The sequence below is a fragment of the Solea solea genome, chromosome 5 (genome assembly GCF_958295425.1).
Source record: "Solea solea chromosome 5, fSolSol10.1, whole genome shotgun sequence".
NCBI lineage: Eukaryota > Metazoa > Chordata > Actinopteri > Pleuronectiformes > Soleidae > Solea > Solea solea.
This window is the reverse complement of record NC_081138.1, coordinates 13358049-13383553: the sequence shown is the minus strand read 5'-3', so window position 1 is coordinate 13383553 and position 25505 is coordinate 13358049. Positions and strand designations below refer to the sequence as shown.

The window sequence follows — 25505 nt, the reverse complement described above, 5'->3', positions numbered from 1 at the left end:
AAGCATTCAGGATGCTTAGATGCAACAGAGTGCAGCAGGCTGCCAAACACTAGCCAAGAAAAGAAAAGACACGGGAGGGATTTAGCCAAGTGCTCATTAAAATATGGGTGAGCAACAGACTGTGGAATTTGAATGAGATTATAAAAGGAGGTGGGGTAGGATGAATTTCATTTTGAGAGCAATACATGTCTTCTTCTCACTTCCTTCCCCCCCGATACGCACACACCTCCACCACCCCCTCACAGAAGTGAGATAATGAGTCCCAACAATGAGCAGTAGGGAGGGAGTGGGTATAGCACTGTTGCCAGACAGCAAAACCCAGTGGTTGTTATGGCATGGCTGCTCCTCCCCTCTTATTTATCTAGGAAATACACTCAAATAGACACACATGAACGTCATATCTGAGCACAACCAGCACTCCATCAACAGCCTCACTGCGGGAAACTGTACCTCCAAAACCTATTTAACAGGTCACAAGCCATGTATGTATTTACATGCAAAATGAGTGAGTAGGTGATGATGGGGGAGGGGTTTCCTGGTGCAGCTTTAGAGATAGCAGCAGGTTGAGCGCAGATGCTGAGGGAAAGACAAAGAGGCAGATGGAGAAAAAACAGCTAGTGACTGGAAAAAAAGAGCAAGGAGGGTGAGTGAGGAGGGTGGTAGAGAGCAAATAAAAGAGAGCGAGAGAGCGAGGGAGAGTGAGCGATAGAGAGAGAGAGAGAGAGAGAGAGAGAGAGTGTAAGGGAGGGAGGGGTGTGCTGGTGAGACCGAAGTTTCAGCTTTATGCTTCACACACACAGATATAACAGAAGATAACACACAGAGAGACGAACATTCAGGTGAGACAACTCCTCTTCACTACTGCAAGGTGGTTTTCATTCAGGGACGAGTGACAGGCTGACATTCTTGGAGGTGAGTGAATGAACTTGGTGCTCAGTCGCAGTCTAAGTTGGGAGTGTGCAGGCATGCTGCATGAACAGTGGAGCATCACTAGGGGAAATGTGTTGAGGGATCACAAACAACAAAGGCAAAGAGTCCAGAATGTGCCATTTTCTCTAATATTGTATCTTTAGTGTGAGAGCATCCGTTTTAAACATGAACTCTGAAGACACACGGTTTGTTAAGTGTTGCTGTAATATTAATGGATGCTTCCCAGAAGTGTTGCGTGCTGTGAAAATTGCTATACTGCCTCTGTGTGTGCATTCAGCAGTCGTGCCACGTCTGAGCAGCATGCATTATTTATCTGCACTGATCTCTAGAAACAGCGATACCTCACCAGGGGCTGAGGGATGTATATACTGTGGGCTAATGCATTCATTGTGTTAATTTTAATATGTGTTAGCTGGGCTGATATCGTGAGGGAAGAGCAGAGGGACACCCTGCATCTAGTACATGCCCAATTGTGCCACACACGCTTTGTCTTGATTGTGCCATTTCGACACAGCAGGTTGCAGTGTGGCAGAGAGACTACGGTCGGGCATCCTGTGTCATTATCTGTGCTGCAGATAGTGAAGTGTCCTGTGACAGAGGGAGGCTTTGACTAAGCTGAGGTGATGAGATCTCTCTTATCTGTCAAATGGTTTTCCATAGTGAGGAGGTTTGACTCTTGTCTACAGTATCTTAATCCACATCAGTGTAACACACGGATGCTGCAGGCTACGGATTAGTCGTCTGACTGTGAGCGTGTGCGTGATATTTTTGTAAATACTGACCTTGTCAGGAACACTAGTCCTTGTGGAGACCAAAACCTGGTACTGATGAGGCAGAACCTCATATGAGGAACTGGTTAAAATTCAGGCTACGATTTGAATCAGTATGTGTGTGGAATAATACTGGTCAAAAGTGGAAGTTTGAGGCTATATTGTTCACAGATGATAACCATGAAATAATTTTTTGTTATTGTTTTTCATTCCGTCTATTTGTTTTTAGTGTCTTTGGCATTATTTCTATTACATTTGGTGGAACGCCGCTGATTTTGATGATCATCTTCAGTATCACTAACTGGCAGGGACTTTTGTCACCCTGTTGACTTTTAATAAAATGTCTTAATGATAACTTGAAAGGTTGCCACTTAAACTTTTACAGACATTCAAGGTGCACAGAGAATTAATGTGCTCATCTTCAGAGCAATACTATAGTTTGACCACTACTTTGAGATCAAATATCTGTAGAACTAATGTGATTACTGGCCCATTACTGTTGCATAGTAACACATTAAACTAAGCACGTTTGCATAGAGGATTTAGTTTAAAGCCATTTTGGGGTCAAAACACTGCTGCATACTTCTCCTGTGGCTTTCAAGCTCTTAAAGACATTTTGACGGAAGCAGCAATGCAACTGTATCAAGTCTGACACTGGTGATTTAATACACACAGTTAATCTGTGAGATTTTTAAATTGTTTCATGAACTGAACAAGACGAGTGCAATTGAGAATTGTATAAGTACTTTTAAGCATTCAATAACCAAATGTATGGTAATAAATCCCCTCCTGATTTCTCCCTGTATGGTTGTTGAATATCTGTGTAAAGAACATGGCGGCCCCACAAAGACACTCTTTGATTCTAACAAACTGACAACAAAAAACCTGACCATTGATGCTTTAAATCACAGAAGCATTTCCTGCTGTGCTGGAAACAATCTCCACATAAAATGTCTTAAGACAACAATAACATGTCAACACTTTCAAGATTGTTCAGTAATACCGTAACTGTACAGGGTATGCATGTTTGCTGGTGTTGGAATCTTACACTTGGATTTTTCTGCTACCCCCACACTCACATATTAATCCCCAACCAGCTCCTCACATGAGTGACACCTGTGTGTGTTTTCAATCGTAATCTCATGCATAATGAGGAGAGGCAGCAGTCACTTGGTCGTGTGTTGCCTCTCTTGAGTCTCATCTTTTACTGGTGGATCAAACTCTGCAGTGTTTCCTGGAAAGATACCGCCGTAGCTGTTTCTCCTCTGTCTTTTAATATTTTCTGTCTCGCTGCAGTCAAATTGACAGGACTGAGAGAGCTGTCGTTGTGCTCCAGGTTTTCTTCATCCTCAATGGCAGGAGAAAACGTTTACAGGACAGTTTGGAATTCATAGAAATAGCTGACAAGCCTGGGTTACACCTCAAAATCGTTCTTTTGTTTTCCTCCTTCTTATCTGTCTGTTTGTCTTTCTTTCTATCTATCTATGACATCCATCCGCTCCCCAGGCTGGTCCATGTGTCTACAGCTGAGCAAGCAGCTGACAGCATGGTGACAAGTATCAATGACAGGAGGATGAGAAGCAGTGGAGGGAGTAAGGGAGGGATGAAGGGACAGGGAGTCACTAATGAGCGGGGTGGGGGTGGGGGTGGACGAGAGAGGCAGCAGAAGCCGAGCCTGACACTCACCTCCAGATAACAGTCCCCATGACTCTCTTTGATATCTGTCCCAAATGAACAGTTTGCTTCATCCTGAGCATGTACCAGTGGTGTGGAGGTGTAGCACTTATAACAACCCATGCTTTCCACCTTTTCCCAGAAGTAGAAAGAGATTGCCAATAACTTGAAAGGATGGTTGGATGTAATTCTATAATTTAGAGGCAACGCCAGGATTCTCTGCCCAATTGCACCAACTCTCTCTCACAAAAGATATATCTTGGCAGGTGTATCATGTAGTTCAGTTGCTTAGCTGAAAATATTAACTATACTGTACTGTATGCACAGTATATTAATAGACTTTGTCCCAAGCAGTGTTGTTTTTGGCAGCCATTTTAGATAGTCTTAGTTTTTTGGACTAAAATGCATATTCATTTTAGTCAAATTTTAGTCATTTCTATATATGATAGTTTTAGTCCAGTTCTAGTCGACGAAAACTCAAAAAGGTTTTAGTCTAGTCCAACCCTATTCAGTTTTAGTTAAAAAAGAAAGAAAGCATATTATAGTCTAGTGTAGTCTTTTAACAAATTAATTTAGGTGAATATTATTGGATGTGGAGTATTTATCTCCATATTTTCAACTTTTCAACCTTTCTTTTTTCATGAATTGATGCCTCACGTCATTATACAAGAGTGTCACACATAAGTTGCAAAAATGAAATTTCCTCCACTGGTGGTGTGGAGTGACCAGCTCCTGTTAGCCTGCCACAAACAATCAATCAAATCTTAAACACTTTAAATCATAGCTGGTGGCTGTGATGCAACATGCTAACCTTTAAGCATTGTCACCTCTCTGCATGGCAATATATTTGAATTCCTCTTCAAACAAGGGCTTCTCTATGTAGAGGATTCATGTTCTTCCTGTGTGGGTTTTCTCTGAGTACTACGGCTTCTTCCCACAAACCAAAAACAAAAAAACAAAGTGGACTTTTATTAATTGGAGACTAAATTAACCGTAAAGTAGTCCAAGAGTAGCCTATATAGTTCATTATCTTTGTATTTTGGTCATGTGATATAGTGTGTACCTGCTTCTCGTCTAATGTCATCTTGAATTAGCTACAGCTCCTCACCTTCTCCTCAAAGGAGAAGCAGTAGATCATGATTGAATCTCTACAGGGATTTCTCTGAAACAATCAAATTTGCTCAGATTAAATTAACCTGGAAAAGTATGCCATCTGTGTTAATTACCATGGATTATGATGAATAAAGTGGTGCCTTAAACAGCATGTGCGCATTCTTAAACGATGATCACATCATTGTAATTTCTTGTAAAATCTCCGCCTTGATGTGAACTCACTCTTCCAACACATTACAGAGGGACAGACAATTCTTGCGTGTTGTCCTTAATGGAGGCAACAGTCCCAATTGTGTCAACATATATGAACAGGAAAAAAGGAATCTCCAGTGGTTTTCGTTCGAAACATGTCCCTGACTGAGATCCTAGTCATCTCCTCAAAATCTTTTAGGAATAAAGAATAGCATTTATAGTCTATACAGGAGACACAGAGCCAAATTTGAATTATCCCTTTTCCGGTTTGTCCCAAATACAACATCAAGTGTTTATTTTTGTTATATAAGAATTGTTTTTTCTGTATACCTCAAATACCTCGATTTAAAAACCAAGGCAGTGTGAAGGAAAAACATCAATTATTTACAAATATAAATGTTGAGGGACACAGCAGGGTATACTATTTCAAACGCCAGTTCCTCTCTGTCAGTTTCGTGCAAAGAAACCTCAGACTCCTCTGGGCTTTTGTCTGCACACATGGCTGACTACACTAAAACAAGAGTCAGTACTGCGCATACATTTTCAACCACTGGCAATTGCTCTAAGACAAGGGAAGCTCAGCTTCTTCTAAAATGTCATCAAATATGTACTCTGTTATATTTACATTTCAATACTAAATGTGCGCTAGAATTTGATGAGAATGTGTCACTAGTTCATTAAGAGTTAGCTGTTTTATAGCGGATGACAGATTGTCATAAGTGATTTTCGTACACCTGTATCAGCCTCCGCATTAAAACCACTTGAAGCTCAGCTTCCACTGTTCTCTATGGGACGACACAGAATAGGTTTTTTTCACTGCAGTGAGCTCAACAGTGATTGGACAAATGCATCACTTCCACGGAAGCTCAGCTTCTCTCTGAGTTAATGAAGCAGTAGGCGGGCGCAGACGCTGGGCCTCTGCATGATGAGTGGAGGAACTGTCTGAAAGGCGGAACCAGTTTTTGATTGACAGCGTTGCAGAAACATGCACAACAGTGGAGCATATTCTGCCTCAATCCTGTGTGGATTTCGCGAGGGAAGTCTGTTGACAAATATCTGGTTGTGGTGTGTTATTTGCTTGGTGATATAGCCCATTTTCATTTGTGCATATACACTTTAAATAAAAACACTATTATAGCATTTCAGTTTTACAAAATTCTGGTATTTCCTTCCTAGTTGTTCGTTTGCAGAATTTATGTAAGAACTTATGTATAAATAACTGGGCCTGAAATGAGCTTCCCCTGTTTCAAAGACCAGCAACTGCCACTGTTTTTAACCGTATAAATATTTGTTCCATTGGCACAAAAGAATAGCATTATCATATATCCAGTGTTTTTAGGCATATGCACTTTAATTTACCTTCTTAAGACAGAAATATTGATACTAGACATAAATCACAACAGTCAACTGAGCACTTTGATGTCCATCCACAGTGAAAGGTAATTTCTTGCCACAGGGGTGAACCTTCTACATGTGAAAACATTATAAGCCCACCTTGCAGCCTTTATTAGTATTTATCAGTGTACTGGGACATTTCTGTGGGACGAATGCATGCAGATTTGAGCAGTGTTTTTTTTGCTGTTCTTTTTCATTGACTGTAGGGCAAAGAGGAGAAAATGCCCTGGGTCTGGGCTGGTTGTGAGGAACTGTGGGGAGGATTTTCATTTAGATTCACAGTTCTTCAGACCTTCTGAAATAACCAAGTAAAACAAATTGATTTTTATTCTATTTTAAAGTGGCTAAGCTCAATAGATGTGAAAGGGCACTGGAGTCTGCAGGGGTTTCATGGTTACTGTACTGCAGTGATTTCAACTATATTAGATTGGTTTGCAAGTTAAAAGTTGTAATATTCCTTATGTCATGGTAGGTTGTTGGATGAAGTCATTTGTTCATGTCAATTATATTCAATACATCCATCATGATTTTTTGCCTTATGTTTTGCCATGTATTTTATTGTTTTATTGTTAGTGTTTTATGTCTATTAGGTCTTATGTTTGTACATTTTATCTGTTTTATTTATCTCTGAAGTACAGCACTTTGTTTCAGCAGTTGTTTTTAAATTGGTTTATGAATAAAGATAGATTAGATCAGATGCCCTATCCTTCATAATTATAACACTAGGACACACATGACAGTTATTAATGAGTCAGAAGTAAGGTGCACAGAAACAGAAATCAAGCAAGTGCAACGGGTTTTCAAAATATGGAAAAGATTAAAGATACACTGATTATATAAACTCTACTCCACGAGTTTATATAATCAGTGTATATTTAATCTTTTCCATATTTAATTGAGCATTTAAAATTGGTGAAATAAAAAAAACATTGTTATTTTATTATTTGTTTTATAATAGCTGATGTAGATATTTAATTTATCCCACTTGTGCATGAACCAGGAGCCATAAACTAGCTTTTACACACACACACACGTGTAGAGCTGTCATAGGAAGAAAAAGATATCGTAGATGTTTTTTTTAATATAACAAGGTAGGTTCTCGATATAACAGGATCTTTTTTTTACTTTAAAGTCAGCTTTGTTGATTGATTGTTGCAGGAATTTTACATCAGGAAGGAATTAGTCTGAAGGTGGAGAACAACCTTGTTATTCCAGTTTGTCAGTACGTTCCACTACAGCTGGAACAGATACAGAGTCTCTCTGATGATGCGCAGCTTCCTCCCACACACTACTGTGAGTGTATTAATGACAACTGATTATATTGATCACTGAACACATTCAGTTTAATCTCTTCCACTTACCAACAGTGATGATGCACTGTTGCTCATAGTCCTTCAGACTACAACCTGCCCTCCCCCTCTCTCCTTCTCGCTCACGTCTTCAAGAGACAGATCTAGCAGAAGAGCCTTACACTGCTACAAAGTGCATGAGATTAACCTGCACTCTGAGCACACAAAGTCTCTACACCTCCAGACTAATCCCTCCATGATGTTAACATCCCACAACCATCAATCAATAAAGTTGACTTAAAAGTAAAAACAGATCTCATTGCTCACAGTTGTGGAGGAAGAGCAGTACTCGGGTTATTTCACCATTCAATAAGCAGTCATCAACAACTCAACAACTCACTGCCCTTCGTGTGGAGGATATGCCCAGATACCGAATTTTGCTCTTGATTTTTTCTGTGGTGATGCCAAACACCACATGTTTGTATTTGTTACAGCCACACAAGTGACTCCAGTTTGAAGTCAGGAACAACGATATAATATAATATGCCCTTAAAAAAATTTGCACTGAAGAAAAAGAATATCACCAATATCAACGAGAAAACTATCTGTGGCAGCTTCTTAGCAAAACTCACAAACTTAACATTCAATCATGGCAAGTTTTGCCTTGTTCCAGGGAAATAAACGTGTATCTCTGAAGGAAAGGGGCATGCCTTCAAATAGAATCAGCAGAATCTGTTGCAGCATCAGAAACAATTCTAAATGTGTCACTCCAATTTTAAATAAGTCTTTTATATGAGTAAAACAATGTAGGATTTGCTCTTGGGGTTCCCCCACAATTTTGTAAACAGTATAGTTTGTTACAACTGTTCCTATCCTATTTGTGTGGTAAGGGTAAACAACTCAATATAATGGCAGCCAATATTCCCTCTTTCAGCTAATTTTTCGCTTTCTTACCAGTTCTGAGGGATGTACTGTATCTAGTCCATTGGCTGCGAAGGGCTGCAAGATGTTCACCAGCTGGTCTCTATCTGGGTCTGTCTGCTATTCCCTGCTGAGCAGGTAGTGGACAGTGTCTATGATGCAATTAGAGCAGTGAGAGTGAACTAGTTCCCCACAGAGCTCAAACTCCTGCACGATACTGTTCAGCGCCCTGCTGAATCGAGGAAGGTTCATCACTATGTGCAACCTATTTTACTCCATTTCATATACTGATCTGGTTCTACTAGTCCAACACGATGTGGATGCAAATGTGAGATGGAATTCAACATTTCAACCCGACTGCACAGTGAAAACATTGCTGTCCTACTTTGACACCATGGGTTGCAGTTGGGAAAATGTGGATTCAATGAAAGAGGACAGAATCTGCTTTAATATGCATATCCTTTGTGATGAATAAGCATAAAGTTAGTTTCAATGGGCCTCAACACTATTCTATTGTAGTTCAGTTGAGTGAATTCCCTTTCAGTTGAGGGCAGGGACACAGAGGAATTAGCACACATACATCAATGTATGAGTCACGATTCCTCTGCACTTGTTGAGAAGATGCAGGACTGAGCTTCTGGTCTGGAGAGAGAAAGAGTGATGGCTGAACTTTTAACATAGTTTCTTCCCCCTGCTCCTCACTGTGTCTTTTTATGACAAACGGAAGTGTGTGCTGTGTTGGTGTAGCACTGTTGCCTTTTGCAGCAAAAAGACCAGGGTTTACGACCTGATCGGAACGAGGGCCTTCCTGCATGGAGTTTGTATGTCCTCCCCGTGGGTGCATGGGTGTACCCTGGACAATGATTAAACCAGTATGAAGGAAGTAAAATATATCTACCTGCTCGTGGGATCACGTCAGGCATCTGCCCACCAGGACAGAGTCAGCTATGCCAGATGGTGAGTCCACCTGTGGCCTCCAGTATGTTGCTTGTATATTCTTATACTTTGATGAGCATCTGTGCTTCTTTAGAAAAAAAAAGATAAAGTCTGTGATTAGTTTCTCATTAAGGTCAACCCAAGTATTGGGACTTGCTCTCAATGATATCTTGTTTTCAAAGCAGTGTGCTGCAGTTTGCTCAATAGTATTGTTCAAAAGGAGCCTTTTACTCAGATGGCAATGAACAAGTATGATGCAGCAGCAGCAGCAGCAGCAGCAGCAGCAGCCTTCACTAACCCCACCTACAGTTGTGAGTGGGGTGCTGGCCTTGAGCTGGAGCTACACAATGGATGTTTGTCCAAATTCACAGAGCAAAATGTGTTTTATCCTTTGAGTGTGGATAAACATGGGCCTAATGTCTTTAGTTCATGTTTACAGACCCAGACACAGGGATGGGAACAGTGTGTGATGAATCATGTATGTCAATATTTTAACTCCTCTAATTTCCTGTGAATGTTCCTCATGGCTTGCAAGAAATTAGACGGTCGAGTCAGTAGATTGCTAACAAGATGGAGCATTGTCCAAAGCCAGGCCCACATTTTATGTTCATTACATAGATAATTATCAGCAAAAGTTATTATAATGAATGATTCTGAGATGCTTTATAACCAAAACCAGTCTGTTTCCTGCTTCCAGCTCCACAGTTGAGATTTATGTCAGTCTTAAGGGAAGCGTTTGAGCTGAAATGTTCACATTGTCTGTAAATGAGGAAATGATTTAAGTGTGTGAATGTGCCCATGCATGTCTGCGTGTGCATACATACATCACTGTGATGAGTATGTATTTGTTATTGTGCCTTGTGCTCCACTCTGCTAGAGAACAATAGTTCTCTGTGTGGCTTTGATCTAATGAGACAGAGCGAGGTTGTTCAGTGGAAGCGGGGAGAGGAGATGGATCTACTCTACACTTGGATCACGCTGAGAATAAAACAGCTGCTCCATCAACTGATTTCATTCGGGTGTGACCTTCTGTGCAATAGAAATGGAAGCATTGTTTTGAAGAATTTAAAGTAAATTAGAGCAGAGTTGATTAAAAAATATATGTACAGCTTTTTGAAAATGCACCAGAGGAGATTGTCCTAAGACAAAATAACTGGGCCTGAAATGAGCTTCCCCTGTTTCAAAGACAATGCATAAAGTGCAGATCAGTTATTAATGCTTATAACAAGTTAATACATAATGTTAACCTGCTATTAATTACAACTTTGATGCTGCTATGTTGTGGTTAATCCTCCTGAGGATGTTTTTGAAGTGGGATACAACATTTTGAATTCTCCTGGTCCTGGAAATAAAGGTCTCCTTCATTATCTTATTAATCTTAATTCAGTTAAATTCAAAAATACTTCATTTCTTCCCCAAGGGGCATTTTAAGGGCAGACGGGTCAGCAAACATGCAACAAACAATCTACAAATTCACATATAAGACCAAAAATTTCTCAAATACAAAAACACAACAAAAATAAACATATCTGAAAGATGTCTATTGATGGTTAAAGAGCAAGTGCATTCAATAAGTGAGCTACAACTGTCACTTCACTCTAGGAGTGTACTTGGACTTAACTGTTATAGGACTCACAGATGGAACATCGATGACTGACACAAAAGCTACCTGCTCCACGGTGGATATGAGAGAGATAGAAGCTCTTAATCCTGAATAGAAAACCCCAAATCCCTATGGACTCATCTGACTTCAATCTTAGCAGCTGGGAGGAGAATTCAGAAGCGGCTGGCTGCGGCACTTCCATGACATTCAGATGATGACATTGCAGCAGGAAGTGTGAAAATATATATATAGTAACAAATATAACAGATTCCCAAACAGACTTAAAGGTAATATAAACTAGTAATCCTGAGCCACCGTGAGATTCAGAAAGTGGATGTGTTGAGTCAGTCTGAGCACTAATGTGTTTGTTATCACCAAGAGCAGGTGGCCCTGCATGGAGGAGAGATTTCCATTTTAAAATGTCATTTTTAAAAAGAAATTATTTTACTCTCTATCAGAAATAAAGCATGGATGTTTTGGGACTGCTGTTACTCCTGATATGTGGAAGTAACAAATTAACAATACTGATGCATTGGAAAAAATAGACAATGATTACCAAGATCTCCTTCATAAAATCTTAAAATAAAAAAATAAAAATAAAAAATTTGAAAAAAGCCATCGTGGCTTGGTGTTTGACAGTATAACTTAAGTTTTAAAATAGTTATGAATGAAAAAAATGAATATAGAACTTCAGTTAGGACTGAATCACTGGCCAGTGGTTGTATGCCCAACAGTTTTAGGCTATTTTTTCAGCATTATATAACATACAAATGTTGACTTAAAAAGAATTCAATGTTTGGAGGCCACTGTGATCTTGACCCTTAAGTCCAAGTGAATGTTTGTTTCAAATTTATAAAGATTCCCTTAAAGAAATACGTCATCGTGTCACTGGCACGTAACAAAAAGAATGACGATATTTCTTGACCGGGAAAGCACAGAGTTTGGGAAGCACACTACCCCTATTCTAGTAATGCAAGGTTAAATGCAAATCAGTGAAAAAATCCTTTAAGATAAGAATAGGGGGCCAGCCTGAACAACTTAAAAACATAATGTCTCTATTGCCACAACTGCGGTAACAAAACGCCTTTACTGATAAATTAATAAATTAGGTTTGTTTACCTACATGGTAATCAGTCCAAAACAGCAAAGGTAACAAGTCCACAGGGCAAAGGCAAAAAGCAATTAATCAGAAAAAGGGTCACAACACAGTGAGAAACATAACAAGGAGGAGAAGACTGGAACACTGAAGCAAAGGTACAAGTCCAAACAGCACAGACTAAGGGAGGCAGGGAATGAATAGGCTGGTGGAGGGAAGACAATGAGACACAGGTGTGACACATTAGGCCAGGTGCAGGTAATCAAGGAGGTGAGAAACACAGGAGGGCAGGAAGTAAAGATGCCTGAAAAACAAGACAAGATATGAGTTTCAAAATAAAACAGGAAATACAAATCTAAATCTAAATCTACTCGTAAAGACAAAAAGGTCAGCAATGTAATCCAGGTTGTATTTACCACAGGAAACTGGGAGTGCCTTCATCCTTGTCTCTGCCCGTGACAAAAATATAACCCTGGGGTTTTCAAACCAACAGAGCAGCCTTTTTAAAAATCCCAGTTTGAGAAGCTTGAAAACTCAAGCAGTATGGATTATAGGTGTAAATATAGCAATAGTGATGTGGTTTAAAAAACACTGTCATATGCCTATCATTCACACACCCAAGATTATAATAATGCATCTTTATTAACTGTGTGCAATTGACTGAAACACCTCAGACTGCTTTAAAAGTCTCTAAAACAAGGTTTATACTTTTTAGGTCAAGCATATGTAGCTATTTGTTATAAAAAATGGAACCCAAATTGAAGATGTCACTGATTATAATTATTTGGGTATTTGGCTTCATGACAACCTCACACTTAAACAAAACACATGCATCATGAACTCACAAAGAATATTAAAATTAAACTGGGTACTCTATACAGAATCCATTCATATTTCTCTTGAGAAATAGAATTATATTAAAATTGTTAGCTCATGCAACAATAATGCCAGTTAGGCCTTATATCTATCAATTATCCTTTATTGTTTTTAATTAAACTTTATGTTGTATCATTTTACTTTTTTATCCTGCATTACTGATTATTTGTAATCTTTTTTTTTTTAGTTTTTCTATCTTTAACTTGTCGGTCCTGTATTTGCATTTGTTATACTTGACCTTCTATTGTTTTTAATGTTACATTACCTAGTTTTGAAAGAATATTCAGGGTATTTAGCTTTAAATAGATTTAAAGGAGATTTAAAGAAGCTCGGTGATCAGTCACCACTTTTACCTGAATAAACAATGGTTACATAATAAAATATGCACACATGAAAAAAAGTCTTCATGGTCTACAACCAAAAACCTGCTTGCACACCAATGACACACATACACCATGTCCTTACATGTAATAGCACACAAATAAAACTAACATTTGCACAAATTCACACACACACAACCACATTGCTCTCTTCAAATACACACCTCAACTGCAACCTACGCAGTTAGATCTATGCAAACACATTACCACCCACACAACTATATCAGACACACACAATTATTAAATATTATCCCATTACACGGGAGTGACACAGCCAAAGTTCTTGAATCTCTCCATAAAAACAAAAATGTTTTGGTTTCATCTCCTCTCTTTGCTCTCGTCCTCCTTTCTGTCCCAATCTCAATCATCAGCACTGATCTGTCTCCAGAGAGGAGGAATCTGCCTTTCTCCTCTCTCTATTTATAGACACAGGACAGATCTCAGTGAGAGCCACAACCTGAGAGTGAGATAGAGCAGATGCACGGATGCAACTGTGATTTGGTGCTTAATTTGATGGTGAGGTGATAAAAGAGTCCAATAAAGAAGGAGCCTGTAAAGCAATGAACCGTATGTTCAAGGATGTTTGGTTCTCTCTGGCGCGCTGTTAATGCAATGACGCCGCCCACGCTGATATGGAAATGCAGTGTATTTATTGTTTCGTATTTTTGCATTTTCTTTTAAAGTAAAATAAATGAGTTGTGGCCTTAGGCATTGAAAACTGACAATCCCTGACTCTGAGATGCAATTTCTAAAATACATGAAGGTCAAATCTAAAAATATGGCTGGGTTTTGAAAATCCTTGATAATCCTTGACCTTTTGGATACAAAGAGTTTCAGCTCACAGGCTTTCTGCTGGAATGAAAACACATTACAATAACTGACGGTGTGTAAAGACTCTCCACGTATCGCCCTTGCAACCTCTGTTTTTACAGATCAGTTATTTTACTCTGAATGTCAAACACAGTCACAGATTGTGTAGCTACGCAAATGAGTGTGTTTGAAATAATAACCCGACAAAGTAAGTACTTAATTTTAAGGTAAACCATTGGCTTTATCCTGCTATCTTCCTTTTGTTGCACATAATTCTACAACGAGAACAAATTGTTGACATTGTGGTGATTTTCTGGAAGCAGGTGGTGGATGATGCTGTTATGCAGAGCTTCCTCCGCTTCACAAACAGACTCTGTTTACAGTTCATTAACTGATTTACAATTCAACATTACCCTTGATCATGCTGTTAGACCCGATTCTAGCAGTTTGTCTTGTCGACTATTACGTACTTTAGTTACACAGCTCAGTGTAGTGTCATTTTTAAGCTTTTATTTCATGGTTTGTTGCCATAATGTCATTAATAAGCCCTGAGTTTATCGAGTGTTTCGTGACAAAATGGCCGCTGTGAAGTATATGCTTAACAGTGTACTTTTTGTTTCTTTTTCTTTTTTTTTACACAGACTAATTGTGTTCTCCTCTCCTGTGCTCAGCTCTGTTGCTCCACACTGTGCTTGACTCCCATGAGTGCTCATTATAGAGGAAGCTTGTTTGATCAATCCTTTCATTGTTGTTTGAACCTGAAGCATCACACCCTCTAAGGAGAACAATGGACCAACATGACTATAGTTAAATCCGCTGCCATTACACAAACACTGTTTCTTAGCACAAGCTGTCATTTTGTTAAAAGCATCACTGCTGCATTATCCACTTGCTTTTTTTCATTTTAGAATATGGAAAAATCTGTAATTCATGGAGGGAACTGTTATATCTGCAGTCAGCTGGTAATGCAGCGCATCTCTTCCAGAATGATTTTTTCCCCCGTGATGCACTAGGACAAACATTCAGACAGAAACCATCAGTTATGCCTCGGTGCCTTAAGTACAATTAAAAAACTAATTAGTTTCCAATTAGAGAGCTCCATTTACTATATACAAGAACATTTAGTTTCAACAGTAAATAACTTCAATGCTTTTGCAGTAATTGACTGAAAATTGTTATTGCACCAAATCAACGCGGAACAGTACAAGACTCATTATATGCCAAATGTACGAGCATTATATGATGATGTTGATATTTGATTATGGTGATCTGGGGCAGAAGATGAGGCTGCTTGATATAATAAGCATAACTCTAATGCCACGGTCACTACTGGCAGCATTAAAACATAATTTCATCCTTCTGCTCAGGGTGGAAAATGCCACACCACAAATCTTATAAACTGATTTAAAATGATTGTATTTGAAGGCAAATCAGTCCTTCAAAGTGTTCTATGCCAGTTCATTAAATTCACATTTGATGATTGATGATAAGGCCAGAGGAACAAAAACTGGGTCATCACCTTCAGGAAAGATATACTGAAGAGTATTTGATAACAAACAAGCTACTGTGTCTGTTGTCAGATTAGCAGGCACAATGGTATAAATATACATATATAGATACAGTATATATGTATATGTATATATATATATATATATACATATATACATATATACATATACATATATAACAAGCAAAACATATGGGATAAGTATGGCACTAAGTGTAAATATTAAGTTCATAAAAAGTTCAAAAAAAAAATGTTCAAATTGTGGCTGGGTTTCATCAACATATTTTGTTAGACAATTTGAATTTACATAAATGGAAAGTTGCATATGTTGACATTGGGTACACTGTTCAACTGCTTGTTAATGGAAATATTAGTGCATGTAAGCATGTAGACATGGTCAAGGTGACTACTGAAGTTTAAACCAAGCATCAGAACGGGGAAGAAAGTTGATTAAAGCCTGCCCCACACTAGAGGATAACTGGCCAGATTTTGGTACCGACAATCGTAGGTGCTTCTGATTTTAGGCTGATTTGAACAGATATCAATATCAAGTATTATTATTATTATTATTATTATTATTATTAAATTGGGGCGTGAGCAGAACCCGTAATAACCAATGAGACCGGGAAACGGATGTTGTATACTTTTGTTTAGAGCTGTAACTTGTACAAGCCAAGTAGATTCTGTCTTCACTGCCATGTCTTCATCCACAGTTTGTTGGGTTTTTCAGCACAAAACATCCCACGCGCACGCACACAACAGCTATTAATTCACAACGTCCACAGTCCGCCTCAATGTCTGTTTATATTCTGAAGTCACATTAAATCACGCAAGTTTCTGCGAGATCCCGAATCTCCTCCCTGTAATAATTTGATTAAACGCCAAGTGTGTGGTTCTGACTGGATCATCTAGTCTGTGCTTTCACAGGATTAAAACATTTCAAATCTGTTACAAAGTTTGTCGTGTCTGTGGTCGCTCCACGTTTTTGCATGGTATATCAACCATATCTAGTGTTGACAGAGAATGGGCTAAGAAAGAGAAAATACCCAGCGAGCAGCGGTCCTCTGGACACAAATTCAATGCCAGATGAGAATGACCTGACTGGTAAAAAATAATAGAAAGGCAAGAGTAAGTCAAATAACCACTCCATACAACCAAGGTATGAAGGAGAACAACTCTGTACACACAACACGTAGAACAGTGAAGTAGTTGGGATACAGCAGCAGAAGATGGAACCCACAATTGGTGCCACTTCTGTCACTTTATTGGTGTCCTGTTATGATCCAGCCAGGTGAACCTACGGTGTCACAGTCTAGTGCTTTCTACAACCAACATCTACCCAATTATTAAATGTAGCTCCTGAACATAATCACTTAATTGAATACATCCGTCACCACAAAATATTGGTAAAGCACGGATAAGGATCAAGAAAGGGTTGGTTGCTTTCCTTACTTCTTTCTCCACACTGTTTTTTAGCCATGTTGATGGCATGCTGTTGGGTATGGCAGCATTGGTCTGTTGGCAAGTCCTGACTAGTTACATGTATTTGGAGAGTTTCCACTCAAAAGCTCCCTGTAAGTGATCTTCCCATGGGACCGTTCGTTCCAGCATCACAACTTGCTTTGTGGAATCAGACACCAGAGCAATGTCTGAATGCAAGGTGATGGTTGACCAAAATACATTTTAGCTTTTGGTCAAGGTTACCCAGCAGCTGCCGGTCCAGCTCTGACAAAGGACATTTTCTTCTTGGAGGGTTGGGTGCCTCTTTGCCCACTCAAGCCCTATGCTGATGGCTTCAGCTATGCTTTTTAGGACCTGATCAAGCCTCCATCGGTGTAATCACTGTGCAAGTGCATTTTTGCAGCTGCTGAGGATATGTTACAGTATCCCTCACTTGGTGCACAAAGGGCAAGCTGGAAACTCAGCATTGCCTCATGTTTGAAGGTTTGATGGGTATGGGACAACACCTTCCAATGCCTGGACAAGATATTTGATACAGTCAGGTTCGGCCTTCCAAAGCTCTGCCCAAGTCACTTTTCTTTCCACCGCATTTTCCCATCTTGTCCAAGCTCCCTGTTACCTCATTCTCACTTCCTCCTGGTTTAGGTGGCGATCTCCCTTTCCATTGGGGCCTTCTCTGTGGGGCACATCATGGGACCCAATCCTGTTCGGCTTTGTCAGGACTAACCCACCAACTTCCTGTGGTGTAACCTTTATTTACTGTAAATTCATGGAGAGCCTTCTCCATTCTCTACTTGCTGCCAGTCCTCACTTGGATCCCTGCTCCAGCTACGATTGGATTGCTACGATCAGGGTCTTATGGCAGCCCCAGCCATCACCTGAGATAGTTGCTGACCCTTCTCTCCAAGGCCTCCACTGTTGAGATTGGGACTGAATATATGAATAAGGGCCAAAGGAATGTGGGGAGATTGGTTATGGGTTAGGGTTGGTGATGCTGCAGCCTATCCAAAATAAACAGAACAACATACCTGTCAAGAACATTGATCATTTGTGTGCAGGTGAACTGAGAAGGGCAGATTCACATTTTTCATGTTTTGTTTCTCCAGATACGATGGTGCTCCCTGCAAGTGTGCTGTTTGGCTTTCTGTGCCTGAGCAATGTGGCCAGTGTGTGGGGTTTTGCTCGTCTCCAGGACAATGTGGAGCTACGCTCCGCTTTCTCAGTTGCACGCGCCAGCAGCATGGAAGGTGGACCCAAGATGACTGTGACCTTTGACACCATTTATGTAAACATCGGCGGGGATTTTGACCCAAAAGCTGGTGTGTTTCACTGTCGGATCCCTGGGGCTTACTACTTCTCCTTCACAGTGGGGAAGTTTCCTCACAAAGACCTGTCTGTGATGCTGATGAAGAACAGAAACGAAGTGCAGGCCATTGTCTATGAGGAAAATGCTGGCGAAGAGAGAAAGGTACGTGGACACAGGTTATCTACAGGTTATCAAAATGTACAGTTTCTAGAACTCATTCACATGATCTTGTAGCCTGTCGCAGGTCTCTGCCACTCCTCATTTTGACAAGTTGTATTTTTGTTATTGTTGATAAATCCCATAAAACAAGTATCATACCAACAAGTGAAATGTTTTTATTATTATTTATGTTTATGTAGCTAATGTCATGCAGCAGACTAAATGTGCCTCAAGAGAAAAACAGGCAATGATCATACATCTAATCTAATAAAGTTATTAAACCATTAAAATAAAAATTATCAGATACATCAAATGGGGGATCGGTCTCCTGTTGAAAATAGATGTGAGTGGAATTTGCTAGAAACTGCTATAACAAGTTGATTTTAATTCTAACTCATTTTTTGTTTCAGTAAAAAACAAAACCTTTTTGATTGTTTAATTGTATGTGTACATGAAGGGGAAGGGCTATCATTGAGTTAGATGCAGTTCACAGATATTTGTTGATTCAGTTAATTAAATGAATGTGTTGACAAGTATTTATCAGCTACTGTGTTATCATTTTGATCAATTTGTTTGTCACTCAAAAAAATCAAACATTTATAGTTTTTTGAATAATAAAGATTAATTCATCCTTTATGTTTTCAATCGACATGAGGTAGGACTGACATACACTTTTACGCATTTGAGTGCATGTCATCATTCATTTCCAGTGTTATTATCAAACTGCTGTGCAGTGCTGCAGACTCACAATGATGTCATTCAAACCCAAACTTTCAAGTCTGGAACTTGGTCTCACAGGTAAATTAGACAACATGCTCCCATCTATGCAGCCTCCTGCAATGTTTTCAGTCTGACCTCCCACTCACACACAGTTTGCTTTGGCTTTTGTTGAGATTTTCAAACAAGATACTGTTTGAACACTAGAAAAAAAGAAAGAAATTGACTTAGGAGCAAGAACACTTCTTTGAAAGCGCTGTGTCTTGGCTCATCTTCTTGGGTGCGCATGCCGAGTAATGTGTTGTTGACTAAATCTGAGCCTCTGCATCAAACTTGGCTGAATACTGTTTCAGGATGTTTGCAAAGGTTTTTTTTTTTTTTTTATCACACTCTTCCAGCTGTGTTAATGTTCGGCCTTGGAGTAGGACAGACGCAGATATGACTCTGTTGATGGAATAATACTGTCTGCTTCAATCCTCAGGTGCAGAGCCAGAGTGTTATGCTGCAGTTGGAGTTTGGAGACACTGTCTGGCTCCGTCTCCACGGTGACCCCCGCTATGCAATCTACAGCAACACAGGGCACTACACCACCTTCAATGGTTACCTCATCTACCCGGACACCTACGACTACCAGACACACCGTCAACAACAACATCAGCAGCCCCAGAAAGACAAGGTCCCTTTGTTGAACAGAAACCAGGCCACAAATGATGCTGGATCAAGAGGTCCGGTGGAGAACCCAGAGCAGCAACATGCAGAGGAAGAGGAAGTGGAGGAAGAGGAGGAGGATGATGATGATGAGGATGACCAGAGATCTGCCTTCTCGGTGGGGCGCACTCAGAGCATCTTGGGAGTTAACGAGGAGGGTATGCCTCAGCACCAGCCCATCAGCTTTGATACAGCATTTGTCACCATTGGAGAAGACTTCAACTTGACAGAGGGGGTGTTCACTTGCCGCGTTCCCGGCGCATACTACTTCTCCTTCAACGTGGGCAAGCTGCCGCAAAAGACGCTGTCTGTCAAGCTGATGAAGAACCATCTGGAGGTGCAGGCGATGATCTATGATGACAGCCAAGGAGAGAAAGCTCTGCAGAGTCAGAGCTTGATGTTGTCACTGAAACCCGGAGACACGATCTGGCTTTACTCGCACCAGAGAGATGGATTCGGGGCCTACAGCAACCACGCCAAGTATATCACCTTCACTGGCTTCCTGGTTTACCCGGACTTCCATACTACCACCACCACCACCACCAGCAGCCAAAATTATGCCCACAAGAAACCCTAGCTGAAAAGCATGGGTTAGGGACTGAACACTGTGGGAGGAATTCATGAAAGATGGAAAAGTCTCTGAGTCCAGACCCAGAAAGTGTTGTGCAGTTTCTGTGAAGAGTGGAGAGGACAGTTGGCTGCTGCTTTGTGATCGCCTGTGACAATTCTTATTCAAATGAATTCCCTCACAAAGTCACAGGAACACTGAACTGGGCTCAGAGCTTCAAGTTCCACTCAATGATTTTCCAGGATACGACTTCATATCACCTAAATGTGAAACCTTGAATGACAGTAATGTGAAGTGTAATTGAATATTTCACTGTGCAATTAAACCTCAGTCACTACCTGCTCATCTCTGTGTACACACCAGGATCAAAGTGTCATTAAATGAATGGAAATCAAAGTATTTAAGGACACATTTGAGTTACTAGAAGTTTATGTCATGTGAATATTAAACTCTCTAACAATTCGCTTAGTAACTTCACACATTAAGATTATGTGCACAACATGGATGATGTTACAGATGAAACAATAAATACCCATAATATAAACATTCAATCACAATATAGGATATAATGTGATTAAGTGACACAGAGATTAGGAGATGGCGACAAAAGTTTTCCTTCTTTTAACTGAAATATTCCGTTGAGTGCAGTTGTTCTCGTTCAAGAGTTGGTGTTTTCTGCTTGTATGTGTGAAAAGTCACTTTACTTTGTTTATGTCTTCAGAGGCATGAGAAAACATTAACGACAGTGTGTTTTGTGTCTACATGTATCTTTTCTTCAGTTTGGAGTGTTACCTGCCACAGCAGGAGCAGAGGACGATGGCACCAAACTGAGTTTTGGAAAGAGTTTTTGACCACATGCCTCCTCTAAGCCTGCAGGGATCTGAACCATAATTTGCTTTCTAATTCTAGCAGCGTTTAATTCATTTCTTCAGATGGGGAGCACTGCGGGGAAAATTGAATTGCCTCTCCCAGGCCACTGTAACATGCATGTCTGTTTAATTTCACACTGCTGGGAGAAAGATGATGTGGTTCAAAATGTGATGAACCCTGACTTTATAAAATCACCTTCTATGTTGAAGAGGCACCAAGTGATATTTTGATTGGACACACATTTTTATTAGATTTGACTGGATGTGCATTCATGAGCAGTTCTTCACTTCTCCCTGCTATACACTATGGTCTAAAAGGCCAGTTGCCTGCATGTAGGTCACTTCAGACCAGAAATTGACTGACAAAAAAATAAATAAAGGAATCTTGGTTTCCATGATTTCTGCTGCCACATCTTTTTAAAAAAAAATAGTAAAAGAGTTTTGTCTGTGAGGATCCAAGCATTTTCAAATCACAATAATCAATAGTTTTGCACAACACTGGACCAAATGATGTTATGTGAATGGAGTTGCTTATAGACAATCATCAGCTACAGTTTCACAGTTTAGATTCACCCACACTCCACTTACCTTTCTTACCACAACAAACATGTTCTGCTAAACCTGCTATAAGCTACTTAAACATCGCCAAATGTCAGACACGCTTAAGACTTTGCTACAAAACTAAGTTCAGCATTTCATAAGAGCAATATCATTTTCAAGAGGTGATGATGGAGACCAAAAAAATGATAATGGCTAATATTCTATGTCTGACAGGTGTAAATAAGCAACAAGCATGTTTTTGTTAATACTGTCACCACAACATTGAACATTATAAAGATAGACATAGATGGAGGGCATTCTTAACTTACTCCCTATGAAAAAAAAGTAGTATATCCCAGATATACAGGGGGTGATCCAGATTCACTTCACTTTTGGAAGTGGTCTTATCCTGTTTGTATTCCACTTTCCCCCAGGGGACCAAATACGTTTTAATTCAGCTTTACAGCAACATCTCTGGTACTCTCAACAACACACAGTAATGTATTTTATTTTATTGAATTACTTTATACTGAAGAATGGTCCGTATGTGAATTGTCCAGGGCAACAGAAAATATGAAACAGAGCAGAAGTCTGCGCTCACCAAACCAAACGACAACAACAGAGCTATATACAGTATGTGGAGAGATTCTACTAGATATGGAGGACGTGTCTTTCTTAATTTGGAAGAATGGACCCAATTTAATGATGTTGGATCACTAAATTCAAGCTCACTGTAAATGGGGAAAAAAATATTTTCAAACCTATAATTGATAATACTCCATGGAGCTTAAACAATGAATCTAAGAGCATGGCAAAAGAAAAACAAAGCAAAACACAAAGTTTGTTATTTTTATGCCTCTAATTACTAAAAACTATCTAAGAAGAGAACACCACTCTTGGGTTTAACAGTATACAACTTGTGGTAAGAGGTTATGAACAGACCTTGCTCATAGGTCCCCACCTTTGAGATACATCCGAGTCACCAAATGTGTTAATGTATCAATCAATTACGTCCTGGTTTTACTTATTTTCACATGAAAGCATGGCCATTTTCATGTCTACAGGCCTCAAAACCTTCCTCTTTAAATAATCTGAGAGGCTAAAACGACTCCTGATTCTGAAACCAGTGAGAGGAACTCTGCTGTTTGAACTGTGCAGTCAGACTGTTGCATTGCAGCAGTGTTCGACACCATGCCACTAATTAGCAGGTTGCACGACAGCAACTGATTCCGTGATGAGGCAGTTAATGCGCCACACTTCCGAAAATACTCGGGAGCAGCCGCACTAATTATACACGGGTCTTAAGACAGCAAATAAATATAAATACACAGTATGCTCCACTATAAACATTGAACCTTTTAACACATGATTGGGCTCCTGCTGGATTCTTAAATGTAGCTACTGAATGAAAAACAGGGAACTGTCAGACTGGTCAGCTGAAGTCTCTTGGTTCTGCCCCTGCAGAGTTCAAAAAAAAAAACTTGATTGTTTTCTTATCAAACTGTCACAAACAAAGAGATGCTGAGAAGCACTTCTGCATGGCAGGAGAGGAAAAATGACAAGTCAGCTGCAAATAGAAGCTGAAAATAAAACTGAAGATGCTGCATCTTTGTGTGTACAGGCAGTCCTGAAAACCCACAGGCACATTGGTATGACATATTGATATATACTTATCTCATCTTATCCACCTAAGAGTGCTTCAGCTATTTTGTCACATACTCAAAAACCTGCAGTGACCAGTTAATGCTTCAGGAACAAGAACTAATATTAGAGAGAAACAGCATTTGAATTTATGCAACAATTTCACTGGTTAAGCTGCAACGACAGGATCAAAACACTTAGACCTGTGTAACTTCAAAAATACTCTCAGCAAATGTTCCCCCCCTGCTATTTACTGCTTTCACCAAAAGTGCATTTTTTTAGCTCTATTCATAGTTTTCTCCTGCTTCCTGAACTCCATGAGCTTTCTTTTGACTGGTGCAGAACCAAACCTACCCTGCTTGAAAAAAGAAAAGGGAAAAAAGGCCAATTAAATAATATCAACAGAAACTTGTGAAACATGTGACAAAAGAGTGGTCAAGCATCACCAGACAGGCTTCTCCGGTCCATGGTTTTAATGATCAGGTAACTTTTGTCCTTTTTTGGCTGCGGTGACTTTTAACACAGTGACAAATATTTGGGGCACTGAAATCGTTCTTTAAAACAAAGCGACAAAGTTAAAACTGTGAGAGTGCCTCCAGAAATGTCACAGTCCAACCCTCTGTGATTTTTGTTTTACCTCTGTGACTTAAAACAATGTAGGTCAGTGAAACACGATCAGACTATGAAGGTGATTCCTATTAACAAGCAGTGAAAAAAAAACTCCTGTGCAGAACTCCTGGTGTGTTAAGTGACTTGAGCATAATGACATTCTCACACTTGTGATGCATGCATGTTACTGAAAAAATAAATAAATAAATAAATAAAAAGATGCCGAACATCTTCCACGGGCCATGCCGATGCCTGTTAACTGTGTATTTTTATTGATAAGTGAATTATCTGTGCAGTAATTGACAATATGCTGGATGTTTCTGGTCTGTGTGTCTTTCTCTCTTGCTACAATGTTTAAAGATTGAAGATTGTATATATATTAGAAACTACTGTATGTCAAGTAGACTTAAGTGACGATGTTACTGAAAACACTTCCTGGTTATTTCTAAATTTGGCTTATGTCCCAACATTCAAATAGAAAACAATTACCATAACAGAAATAGAAAATACAGAAAATAATTTTGACCCGTCTTGTTTTCAGTAGCTTGTCTCATGTCGATTACTTGAAATTATTTTTATGTAAAACAACTGCTTCATTGAAAATGTTTGACAGAATAAAAAGGACAAATGTACGTCTCCAATTGAATTGTTCCCATGATGTGAGCCAATACAGAAATGATGAACCGACAGATGAAAGTTGCAGCATTCAGAGGAACGTGTAGATTTATTGCATGGATTTATTCTTTGCTTTTAAATCTTTTGCAGTGGGGCCCTCTGCTGGCTGATTTTGGCTGACTCCGCTTTTAGGTGGACACAGATCTGTAATGGTAAATGGCCTCTATTTATAGTGCTTTTCTGATCTGATCTATCTTGATTGCTACTCATCCACTTTACACTACAGTTTTCCCCTTCACTCACACATTCATACAACACATCTAAGTGCAGCACGTTTTCTATCACACATCTTTCATACCACTTCACACGCTGCCAGCACATCCATCGGGAGCAACGTGGGATTAAGTGTTGTTCCCAAGAACACATGTAGACTAGCTGCATGAATCAAACCCACAACCTTCCACCTTCTGAGCTACTGTCACCCAAATAATAAGTCGCCCCTTAATAACTCTTGGATCTCAATACTATTATTGAGATCCAAGAGTTATTAAGGGGCCCTGACCTACAGCCAATAAAAGGAGGGGGAGAGGAGGCAGCCGCAGCGAGTGCAGAAACGAAACGACCAGAGATGTCGCGGCAAATGTAGTGAGGCGTTTGTGCAAAACTGAGGAAAAACTGCAGAAAAAGTGTCGGTGTTGAACCCTCTCACCGGGAAAAGTGTGGGTGTTAAAACACCCACCTCCCCCACGGGTGCGACGCCCCGGTGGATGTGTGTGTGAAGTGACGCAGGGAGAGGAGAAATAGGTGCAAACTTGCAGCT

General features: G+C 39.8%; 2 protein-coding genes across 4 annotated transcripts in view; one reads left to right on the top strand and one right to left on the bottom strand.

The window, feature by feature from the left end:
* LOC131459458 (hatching enzyme 1.2-like) overlaps positions 1–9289 on the bottom strand; it is a 32985-nt gene extending 23696 nt beyond the window's left edge. The window contains exon 1 of one of the 2 annotated variants that reach the window (XM_058629322.1): positions 9183–9289. In XM_058629322.1, the coding sequence (XP_058485305.1) occupies positions 9183–9207 (25 nt within the window). In that variant the 5' untranslated portion in view covers positions 9208–9289. Of the gene's footprint in view, positions 1–8317; positions 8504–9182 lie in introns of those variants that run through there. The other variant, XM_058629324.1, reaches the window with a different exon arrangement.
* c1qtnf4 (C1q and TNF related 4) lies at positions 425–21676 on the top strand. Of its 2 annotated transcripts, none has more exons than XM_058629317.1 (3): positions 425–839; positions 18060–18421; positions 19617–21676. In XM_058629317.1, exons 2-3 carry the CDS (start codon positions 18065–18067, stop codon positions 20418–20420), a joined length of 1161 nt encoding a protein of 386 aa, XP_058485300.1. In that variant the 5' UTR covers positions 425–839; positions 18060–18064; the 3' UTR covers positions 20421–21676. The 2 variants fall into 2 exon arrangements, with proteins under 2 accessions (XP_058485300.1, XP_058485299.1); XM_058629316.1 differs by having other exon boundaries at positions 425–912.
* The last annotated feature ends 3829 nt before the right edge of the window (positions 21677–25505 follow it).